This window comes from Lepus europaeus, chromosome 4 (assembly GCF_033115175.1).
Source record: "Lepus europaeus isolate LE1 chromosome 4, mLepTim1.pri, whole genome shotgun sequence".
In the NCBI taxonomy this organism is placed as follows: Eukaryota; Metazoa; Chordata; class Mammalia; order Lagomorpha; family Leporidae; genus Lepus; species Lepus europaeus.
In genome coordinates, this window is record NC_084830.1 from 113,400,669 (window position 1) to 113,413,077 (window position 12,409).

Sequence of the window (12,409 nt, forward strand, 5' to 3'; positions counted from 1 at the left end):
AGCTAGGACAACTCAGCACTTTGCTGGAGCTTCCCTGCTGTTCAGTATCTGGGTTCCTGACGCAGAAAGCATTAACTGGGTCATCTCTGGGCAAAGCTTTGGCAACACATACCCATGAGGGTCAGAGTGCAAGCATTAAATGAAATACCACCGTCACCTTAGGAGAGTTTGAACTCAAGGCTGCCAGGCAAACAGGGTTGTTTTTAGATGTTAGTGTCACCTGAATTTATACTCATGTGGCATAGGATTTGATTGGCCTTTGGGTATTTATCCTGTAGTCAAATGGATGTTTTCTTTATTTCATTTTTGGTAAGGACATTAAAGTTAGATTCCTTCCATCTATCAGTGTTCCAGCTGCAGCAAATAGATCCACAGAAATAAAATTTAACCCACTGGAATTACTCTCTCAATGGATTTCACATTTTGGTCCAAAGTACTACAAACAAATTTAGCACTTTAATTCCCCATACATGAACTATACAAGGACAGTCCGATAAGCATACATTACACAGTCAAGGTGGCAGTGCATATGGGAAATTTAAAGGAAAATGCCTCAAGCTATTTTTAAAACAACACATCCCACTGGGACAGCTACTGCCCAATGCTGACTATTCATAAATCAGGGTAAACAAAGAGGCTTCATGTTTTGTGGTTCTGGCCACAGAAAAAGACCTGGGGAAGAATGGAGAGTAACAGGTTTAGGTGAGAATGCAACAAAGCCCAAGTGACTTACTCTGTTTTGTTCTATTCTTTCTTTCCTCAAAAAGATCTTTCTGTCTCAGAGAAAATGCATTAAACATAATACTCATAGTAACTTTGGTAAAATATTCCAAATAACATTATTAAATAAGTCTGCATTGCACTTATTTTTAATATCTTTGTGCACACTCAGTGTTTGTTCTGATCGCTCCCAGCAGAGATTTATAACTAAAGTAGATCTGACTTGAAGTTCAGTGGAAAGGAAAGCAGTCAGTGGAGGAGGAATATTGAATAACTTGGTGGTGTGACAGAGTTTAGCTACAGGAGAGAAGGAACTTGTGAGATACGCATGCCAATTAAGGTGCTCAGGGAATGAACACGAATGCATTTCTGGCGCACACCAACCCCCAGCTCTTCATGTGTCCCTGAGGATGCTTCTACAATTGCCAGTGCTGAAAATTAAATTATAAGCCTAAAACACGACACTGAAAATGTAATGTCTCCTTTGATAATATCAGTGTGATGATTCATCAGTGGGCAGGACACTGACTTACAGTGAAAGTCTCTGTGCAGCAGACACTGGCAGTCCCTCCATCTGTTACTAGTCAGAATTGCATCATGACACTGATCACATGTGCACTGAAATACCTCTTACACATACGATAAACATAGTAAGTCCCTGCAAACATACAAGTGAAACATGTGGCAGCAGCCTGACAAAGTTGCTAGAATTAATGCATCATCAATACTCAGAGAAAGCAAGTACTGGTACAATTCACTACATGACTGCCAGGGTTGTGGTAGACAGCTTTCAAATGGGCATTCCTTGATGTGGGATTTGGTGCTGTTATGCTAGACAGACATACAGACCATATTTTCCACCTTTCCTTTTCTAGGCTGTGCTTTAAATTCACTTCATTAGATGAGGAAATAAGTCACTAATAAGAACAAATTCTCTTGCTATTGTATCTATGAGTCACAGAACAACATTACAGAGCACTTTGTGTATCTGCCTTTTCACAACAGCCATGGAAGCTTTGTGTAGTGCTTGCTGACTCGCTCATAAAGAGAATAGTAACATCAATAACAACCTATTAAAAGCAACAGGAACTCAGAGGGTAGGAAGTGTCACTGAAGAGGCAGTCAGTAAAACAAGTCTTGTAAGATGAATAGGTTTGCAATAGGACAGAGGTATTCTCCAAGGAAGAGCTGGATAATGGAGTATCTGTGATATCTTTGCAATTTCAACAAGCTTCAGGGCCCTGGCATATTAAATGAATGACTGAAGAGGAGGAATGGGATAAGATAAAAGAGATGAGACAAACTTGAATGTGATGGAACAGCACTTGCTTCAAAGGTTCTCAAGCCATCTTTAGGCCAAATAAAACAAATCCAAAGGCCAAATATGGGCAATAAACACCGACTCTGACATCTGATTTAGGTGGTAAAAAGAAGGCCAACTCTGAGTGGTGGGAAGGGAAATAAAACTATCACTGTGATCATAACAGGTGAGGTTTAGACTGATATGTCAAGGGAAGGACAGTTTTATTGCTGAATATCTTCACAGCAAATTCTTCCTACTCCAGATTAACTGCATTCTCATAGATGACCCTTATTTCTTTCCTTGTATATTTTTCCTGGATGATCACATGAAGTCCTATGAAATAATGAACTTTCAAACTCCTAAATCTCTATACAGCTCAGCTTCTCTGCAACAATTAAAGACAGCACAGATAGTTACTTTGAAGAATACTGCACATAGAGGATCTAAGGACATATGAAATGTAAAAAATCCACAGTCACACACCATCAATGGTATTATGATTTGCACAGGGGACACAGGTAATTTCATCCTTTCCCCATTTTTTCCTTGCCTTGGATTGATGTCAGATGCTTTGTTTTGGTATTGCTTTTTGCATAGGCAGGAACTCAACAAGGCTAAGCAGAAAATAATCCAAATTCTTGTTTTACAAAATAGTTTTATCCTAATGTTTATGCACAGCATTCCAGGGGAACTTGTAATAACAATCTATGCGCTTGCACTTAATGGGTTGTTTACAAGGCCTGACCTTCCTAACTCTTTACGTCAACAGCGTGTCAGAAAGGCACTATTCTCCTTGTGAGAGAAGGAAGTACTCAGTGCCCAAGAGTCTCAGAACAATACACCTCCACTTTATAGTGTCCTACAAAGCCAACAACTTTTGTTTACCCACATTTCCCAAACATGTCTACTATCTCAGTTCAGGCCCCTAGGTTTGTTGGGGCAGATGAAAACACAGCTTTCCTACTCACCTCACTGGCCATCTTGCCTCTCTGAAACATACTCCATAAACTTACCAGTACCATCTCCCTGAAATATCTTCTTGACCCAATGTGTCCCTATCTTAGATGCCCCCACTCCTTACTGTGCTAACTAGATCCTTGAAAAAAACCTAGCAGTGTTGCTTTTAGACCTCTGCATATGCTATAGCTTTTGATTAAACACTGTTGTCTTATACGCTACCCAACTGCTCCTCATCCTTCAATGTTATGCAAGGATATCAAAATATTATGAAGTCTATCCCTGGATCCATAATTCTTGGTTAGATTCCTCTCAAAAACCATCTATTATTTTTCCCTTTGTAGTGTTTATCTTAATGTACCTTGTTGCAAATATATGTTGCTTCTTTAAGATTGTCAAGCTTTGTGAGGCCAGAAATCATTTTGCATTATTATTGTGTCCCATGGTAGTCCTATAGGAAACTCCCAAATAGCTCTAAATTAATTTTAAGTGACATGGCAAAATTGGACAAAGTTTTAGAAACAAATTGTTTATGATACACAAAATATGACATGAGAAAGACTTAGAGAAGGAAGCAATTTAAATGATGGACAGTTGTGCAGTGTTGAAAGGTTCTAAATTTTCCATGGAAGACAAACTTGGAAATAATAAGATAAGTGGAAAAGCACCAACCGATATTATTTGGTGGACATCAATATAAATAATTAAGAAAAAGATGGTGTCTTAAAAGATTACCTAAAATTTAAGTGTTATGAATAATCGCTCAACACCGACAAAACAAATTAAACAGATATTGAGAGAAAATAATTCACTTTCTTAACTGAATAGCTAAAGAAGGAATTTTCAAAGAGCTGTTAGGAATGTCCAAGTAGAGCTTAGAAACTGACTCAGGGAAGGCTTGGTCTTTAGAACCACTAATGTTGGGATCACCTGCTATCAAGAGAGTTCGCACTCCTTATTGACTACTCATATCAGGAACTTTCTTTCTTGTAGGGAATCCATTCTATCAGGTTCAGGAATTTTTCAACAGAAGCTACTTTTGGGCTTAGCTTACAGCTAAGTCCAAGACATGGCCAATGAAAGTCATACATGAGGTCATCTACCTACGTCCCAGGTCAAGGTGTATGTGAATCTTCATTGAGAATGTTCTGCTGAGGATCACAAGAAGAAGAGAAAAAGGATTCTTTTTAAGATGTTACCAAGGGAGGGGAATGTCAAACTGGGGTTACCAACAGACACCTTCAAACAGAATTCTCTGAAGAACAGATTCATGTAAAAAGAGTCAGAAATAAGAGACTGTGGTGCCAGGTACATATTCATTGCTAGACTGCCCATTGAGGTCAGCTGAAAACAATGTCTTCTTGAAGAAGGTAATTTGAGCAGGGGTACCATTTGTAAATTAAGTATACTTGAGAAGGAAAATAGTGACAACTAACACCACATGAATAAGGATATTGTAAATGGAGTGGCACAAGGAATAAAGGGTAGAAAAAGGGCAACACTAGGGAGAAATATCACTAAAAAAGAGAAGGATGAGGCTGGCGCTTTGGTGTAGAGAGAAAAGCAACTGGTGTAAACGGTAAAGCACCCATATGCCAGTTCAAGTCCCAGCTGTTCCACTTCCAATACAGCTCTCTGCTGTATGGCCTGGGAAAGCAGAAGATGGCCCAAGTGCTTGAGCCCCTCCCTGTATCAGCGTGGGAGACCTAGAAGAGACTCCTGGCTCCCAGCTTCGGATTGGTTCTGCTCTGACCATTGTGGTTGTTTGGGGAGTGAATCAGTGGATAGAAGACCACCCCCCAACCCGGTCCTGCCTCTGCCTCTCTGTAACTCTTTCAAATAAATAAATAAATAAATCTGTAAAAAAAAAAAAAAAAAAAAAGGAGAGAGAGAGAGAGAAAGAAAAGGAAGGTGATTCAAAGAAAGTTAGATTCAAAGTTGAATGCAGGATTGACAGCGGACAATAAATGACCAAACACAAGATTGTTGTCCAATGGCTAAAGTTCTTAAAAATATGGATATATTCGGCCAGCACTGCGGCTCAATAGGCTAATCCTCTGCCTGCGGCACTGGCACCCTGGGTTCTAGTCCCGGTTGGGGCGCCGGATTCTGTCCCAGTTGCCCCTCTTCCAGTCTAGCTCTCTGCTGTGGCCCGGGAATGTGGAGGATGGCCCAAGTCCTTGGGCCCTGCACCCGCATGGGAGACCAGGAGAAGCACCTGGCTCCTGGCTTTGGATCGGCACAGCGCCCCAGCCATAGTGGCCATTTTGGGGGGGTAAACCAATGGAAGGAAGACCTTTCTCTGTCTCTCTCACTGTCCACTCTGCCTGTCAAAGAAAAAATAAAAAATATGGATACATTCCTAGAAGGGTAATGAATATCAACAAGGAAATACAGATAAGTGACACAGACTTCAAATTATTAAATTATTACATGTAAAATGGTGAGAATGAGTTAATTTGTATCAAGGAATTCTACATGGATTCAGTTTTCTCTTAATTAAACTCATTCCTAAAGTATATATTAATTTACATGCCATTAAATGCACATGCTTAATATTGTTAGTGTCCAAAGATACTACCTTGGAGCATTTCTTCAGATTTGTTTTTCACTTGTAAAAATGCCTGACTAGCAACTCTCTTGGAGTGCATTGGTATCAACTGACAGCTGTTAGATGGTATCGTTCATTCCTTTCTAAAAATAGAGAAATAATGTGTGAGTTATGCTCATCTCTGAGAGCAAATGGTATAGTGCACAGGGAGTCAGACATACTCTATCAACAAGGAGAGAAATTCTGGGTTTGAAGGTGTCAGAATTTTTGCAAGTCATGGGAAACAAATTCAAAGGGAAAAATATTTCTGTTGTACAGAATGTTAACAAGGTTGGAGGACAGGTGATCTGTATTTTTACTGGCAAGATTATAAAAATGACAATAATTATACTTATTACCATTACCATTTACATGGCACTTAATAAATTAAAGACAATGTCCACAGCATGATTAATGCATAATTGAAAGAAATAACACCAATAATACAGAGGGTGGAAACTCTTACAGACAGAGAAAATGAGATTCAGGCTATGTTGAAGAATTTAATCAAGGCCTTGCTGACAACATATCCACACTGGGATGTAAACAAAATTTAGCTTTAAGGTTTGCATTATTAATTTTTCTACTGTATGCTTCCTGTATGAACAAACAAGGGTTCAAGTCAGCCAACAAGACAAGAGATCATGTAACAACAAAAGTCTGCAGATTCTTTTTATCTGAAGATTTTCTTTGCTTTATTTAAACCAACAACATAATTAAAAATTAAGTGGCACTGTGTTATCTTAGCTAAGTTATCAAAATAAGTCCCACCTAGAGGTAGGAGGAGAAATTAAAAACAACCTTCTCAACAAATGAGGTGCTTTCAAAAGTTCATTCCGAGTGAAATAAAAGAAAGGTTATTATGGAGTCAAAAATTTTAAAACCTGTGCATATGAGAGATCATCACAAAATTCATGGAAAAAGGTATTAAGAAATTACATAGAGTTCAAAATGAGGCTTATTTTCCTTTAATTTTCTCACAATTTTTGAAATACTCTTGTATGGTTCAACCTCCTAAGTATTAATCGAATGACAAACTTGACCAAAACTTTCAAAGTGTTCTTTGGAGTACATTAAAGCACTGGGGTTTTCAACACAGAACCTTTACAACTGTTGTATGGGTGTAGCAGCAACAGAACTATTTAAACACAACTTCATACATTTTCAAAGCATGGCAACAATCATTTTCTAATTGAATCAATATAGGTAACATTCCAGCTTACTAACAGGTCATGAGTTTTCAGCTCATTAACACGGGTTAAATTTATTTTATGCTAAATTACACAGAGAAAAATATACTGCTGAAATTATTTTAAAGATCATAGGAATAAGAATTAGTTTGTAAAGTACCCAAATCAAACCTAGCCTAATGTGTGTGTGTGTGTGAGTGTGTATTTTTTTAAGTACATCAAGAGTTCCTGGAGTTTATTTTTTTGCTAGAACTGACTGAGAGTTCCAATGCAAGCATACATTGAAAAATCCAATCTTCCCCCAATTCTTTCTTCAACCTTGACCCAGACAGACAGGCAGAGGTAAAGAGAAAGAATTCAATCGCAGCTCCCTCTCAAGAGACTTGAGCAGCTAACTGGAAAGAAGGGCTTTTTGAGGAATAAGAAGCCTGGCTGAACTCCCTGGCCCACCAGGCCTTGGATGGCACAGAAACCAGTCAGTTCCGCTTACCTGAGCAGTATCATTTAGATAGCAACACCTTTCTACGTTAGTGTTCCATGTTGAGAGCTTGTGCAGAAAAGTGATGTCGTTAAGGAAGAGCAGAGAATCGTTGTCGAGAGTGTGCCACACATTCCTACCCTAGAAACATTTTCCTACAGTGGTGGTTGGTGGAGAGGTGTTAGAACTTCCAGAGAATCCAGGATGGCTGTGCACATGAAGATAAATGGAAGGGACCAAGAACATAGATCAGCAGGGTGGGAGGCCGGTGGTGGTGCATATTGTGTCCACCGATGTTAATAAGTTCCTGTATTATTAAGAAATATTTAAAAGTGCTGGTCCTTTAAAGCAGTGGTGGGGAACATCCAGCAAAGGGGCGGTATAAGGTCTGTGAAATCACTGGGTCCGGTCCTGCCAAGGTGACCACAGGTAGGACTCAAACTTTGATAGATCTATAGCAAGCTAGTTTTTTAAGTTGATAATTTGGTACAGCCTGTGAATGATATTATAAATACCACCCCTACTAAAGGCTTATAAGTTGAACATCATAGAGCTCCCTTGGGCTCTAAAGGTTTAATAACTGATTTTGGAGCTGCTGTCATTTATTTGGAAGATTATCAGACAAGAACTACGTTTAACTGTGTTTAAAACACAGTTCCTGAAGCCAGTTCCTTAGGTCTGAAAACAGCCTTCCCCTCTCACTCTGTTTTTACCTTGGGTGACTTATTTAATTTCTGCAAAACTGTTTCCTAACCCAAGAAAAGAAGCATAATAATAGTACCCAACCCACAATGTTTTATGAATGTTAACTGGGTTAATGCAAAGCAAAAAGCTTAGATCGGCACCTCAAAGTTCAATACATGTTTGTCATTATTCTATTGTTACTATTGTTGTTTTAATGCTTGAAAATAATGTACTGATTTTAGTAGAGCACAGAATGCAGACTGGGGTTACAGGCACATAAGCATGGAAAAGCAGAACTCTAGTCTGTCCTCAGGCTTGTGAGCCACAGGAGGACGTCTTGTATATCATGCTGATCGACGCCCTACTTTCAGGGTCCCAGAGAACAAGCTTGTACAACCTGCCTGGGAATTTAGCCGACCTTCCTTATTTAACGTGCCATCTATTTCACAGGTTGGAATGGGGCTGGGTCGGACCAGGTATCAGATTTCTGCTCACTTTTGGCAGATGCGTTAACTCTCAGACCACTAGGATGTGATTTAGTGCAGGATTAGTCACCTACTAATTACTAATTACTCCAGTGGCCACAGACCTAAGGTCAGCAGTTTTCTCCCTTCACATCAAAAGGACCCAGCGTAACAGAGGCCAGACAGGTAATTTGCATGGTCTCCACTAAGGAGGAGAGGCCACGAGAGAAGGTGGCACAGGAAGACTCTGTTGAAAGCAAGCAAGGACTGTGTGATTTAACTGCAGCAGCCCGAAGATTCTCATGGGAACACCTGGCCCACTTTTCCTGCTGGGATATGGCAGGTTCTCACATTTGATACTTGAGCAGACCAGCTGGTAGAACCGGACAAGGTCTGACTCTAGGCCCCACGTCACTTTCACTGGCTGGCAATGCTTTTCCACTCTGAGCATCTGGAGAGTCATCCAACTGTGTTTGCCAAACTTGCTTGTATGTGAGAAGCGTGTTTGTTTTATGATCAGTGTCTTGGGTTTTAAATAAGAATACAGCAGGAGATGATCTCACTATGATCCTTGCTAATGTACCTCTAGGCTAATAAGTACCGAGATGATCCTGCTCTTTGATTTCATGAATAAGAAAATAAAATGGGAAATGCATGACATTTAAAAAAATTATTGTTATTACTGAGTATAAAATTTATTTTAACCCTCTCTGTAGTGGCTAAGTTTCAAGCCGAATGTGCCGCTTGCCAGATTGTATCTCCTGTTCCTCCTCTCCTTAAATATGTGCTTATTTACTTCCTGCAGAGTTCAATTTTAGAACCCATCAAAGTAGATCCACTCAGACTCCGACTACATTTTCATGCATAAATTCATAGATGTCTTCAGAAAGAATTGCACTTGCATATGCAAATACTTTCCAATGCCTTTTCATTTCTACTTTTGGCCTGTGCAGTTTTTAATTCATGCAAACACATTACACAAACAAATATGGGCTCAATAACAACACGCGGCATGTGTGAATTGTTAATTGCAAAACTATGAGTTCGATATGGCCAAGCAACTTCCATTATTATCAATGAAGGAGAACAAAATTAAGCAGGAAGAATAAAGGTACATATGAAAATAAACCCCAGCATTTAGTTTTGTTTTATGTAAATATTAATGAGGGAAAAGGTGACAGGCCAATCCACAATTCAACAATAATCCGGAATCTGCAGTTCAGTGCAAAATGATCCAGAAACCAGGATGCACCTTTAATGAGACTTGGGAATAAGAAGCTGTATTTCAGCAGAGAATCACAAGAAACAAAAATGTATGCAGCCACACTGTAAATGAAACACAAACTCCAGCAGAAAATGGAAGGTTTCACCACACCAGATATGCATCCCCTTTCAAAACATTTGAGTTGTGTTAGTGAAGCCCTTGGAAAGAGCAGACAGGCTCCCTAATATTTTCTTGCAAATTTAAGAACTCAACTAATGAAGCCATGATTTGTCATATTTATTTTTTATAATTCTTACTAATAGAAATTTGGGGTCATGTGAAAAGTTAACAAATTAAAACACTTGTTGATATTACAACATAGCAAATGCTTTTGGTCCAGAGCAATTTTAAGGTAGCTGCTGCCCCAGCTTTCTCATGGAAGAGTATCAGCATTTGTTTCATTTCCATGAAGATAACTCAGAAAACAAGGCAATGAAAATAGTATTCTGTACAGGACAATAATGGCAATGAATGCATAATTTTAATTATCTCTGTTGAGTTTGTTTTTTAATATTCTGTTAAATATAAAAGTTGGAGTTAGGCAAAACTAGGAGTACAAGTTGCCATATTTTTAGAAACATCCTCTGGAAAATAGATGTATAAATCTTGGACATGACACTAACTACTATTAAGGATAATATTGTGTGCATGTTTTTTTTTCCTTACGAAATAAAAAAAAAAAGCAAAAGTAATTTCAGGAAGCTAAGGAAACAGGAATGGAATTCCAAGCTAATGTATATCATAAAGAATTAAACACACTGCAACATGTACTGCCAAGGACACAGAACACGAAGAAAAAAAAGAATCAATGTTAGAAAATAAATGATGCAATAACCTAGCAGAACAGGGTCCAGACCTTTGGTGCTGGCAGAATGACCCTGCTCCGTGCACTCACCACAGTCTGAATGTTCACTTATAATTTTGCTGAGTCATTATATTGAATACACAAGGCAAAGTTTATACTCAAATTGCATGACAGGTAGCTGGTGAGTGAACTTGACCACACTGCCTCTCAGCACTACTCTGCTTCAGGCTACACGTTGAAGCATTTATGGCAACCCTGGACTAATGACTGAATTCTTTATGTTTACTGAATATAAAGACAATGCCAACAGAAAATATTCTCCCCATAAAAGGAATCAAAACACCCTAAGAAAATAAAAGTGAAAGTAGAAGGGAAAATTCTACCAACGGAATTAGATGATAACATACACGTGCCAACAAATGGTATAAAACACAAAAAGGAAAAATCTCTAACTCATACACATTTTGGCAGAGGAAGAAACTACATTTTATTATGCATGGGAGCTTCAAATATCTCCCAAGCAATATACACCATTTGTTCAAAGAGAATTTTGCTGAAAAGCCCAATGTGTAGAGCAGTGGCAATTTAAGTCTTGAAAACTTGTGAGTGGACCTGAAGAGAAGAGTTTGAAAACCTCAAATAATCTCTGGCTCCTCAGGACTGAGATGCACTAGTCTCTGGAATGCCTTTCATGGAGCCAACAGCTGGCTATATGTCATGTCTGCCAAAACCTACCTCAGTAGGTATCCAAAATCAACCATCAAGTTGTCGAAGAATTTACTGTCCAGGAGAAAAGATACAGCCTAAGCCTCTACCTGTGATGCCAGCATCTCATATTAATGTGCTGGTTCGGGTCCAGTCTATCTGCTTCCAAAAGCAGTGAAAGACAGCCCAAGTGCTTGAGACCTTGCTACCTACATGGAAGACCAGGATGGAGCTCCTGGCTCCTGGTTTCAGCCTGGCCTAGTCCTAGCCATTGCCACCATTTGAGGAATGAACCAGTAGATGAAGATCTCTTTGCCACTTTCTCCCTCTTTCCCTATTGCTCTTTTCAAATAAATAAATAAATAAACAAATCCTTTAAAAATGCACTGCTGTATTACCCAACGGAGTACGAGAAGACAAAAGGAATGCTTCTTTTAAACTAAACTCTAACAGCACTGCTTGGTACCCAGGTTCCAGCAGCATCAGTCATTGACATGCAACAATGTAAGTCAAGAATGTGAGACAGCTCAGAGCAAATCAGTGGTGGGAACAATTCTACATACCTTGTCTAGGAAACTCATCTGACTCCCGGTGAACGAGGTCTGTGACTCGGTTTCCATAGTGCATCCTGCTGTCATGGTCATAGGCCTTCAGAGTCTCACTGGAACTGTAGGACTTCTGCGTGGGCACGCGGCAGTCCTCGCTGTCCAGGGAGGAACTTGTGTAGCGGCACTCTTTGCCACATCGGCCCCTGGTCAAAGAGCGATGTCGCCGGTCCTTGACATCCATTATTCTAGATTGGGCAGAATGCCGATGTTTTCAGAAAAGTCAGGCTTGAGTTCTGGCACTTGTCACTTCACCACCTAATAACATCAAAGGAAAAGACCAAGACTGTGATTGCAAGAAATGTTGCCTTCAGCTCTGACTCATGCTCTGACTCAGATGAAAACATGGCAAGGCAAAGTTGGTCAGCCCTGCACAGTCTCTATCACAAAAGAGTAATGGATACTTAAATTATCAGCCTAAAGAAAAGAATTCAATACAGTAAATTAATTTTATTCCTACTTAAGAAATTTTGGGTGAAACTGAGCAAAAAACTCTCATCTTTTGATTGTCTATATATTCACAGATGCCTGGATAAGTCCATCTCTTTAAGATCTTGTTGTGAATCCGTTTAAAGCTAAATTGGTTTCACCCTTCCTTAATTATATTCCATCTTTGCTGTAGAAGAGTTGGAGACAAAACAAAA

General features: G+C 39.3%; 1 protein-coding gene across 9 annotated transcripts in view; it reads right to left on the reverse strand.

Annotated features, from left to right (window-relative positions):
* TENM2 (teneurin transmembrane protein 2) overlaps positions 1-11,949 on the reverse strand; it is a 979,180-nt gene extending 967,231 nt beyond the window's left edge. For all 9 annotated transcript variants that reach the window (XM_062189665.1, XM_062189666.1, XM_062189664.1 and 6 more), the window contains exon 1: positions 11,724-11,949. In XM_062189665.1, coding sequence (XP_062045649.1) covers positions 11,724-11,949 — 226 coding nt within the window. The remainder of the gene's footprint in view (positions 1-11,723) is intronic.
* Positions 11,950-12,409: the final 460 nt, after the last annotated feature.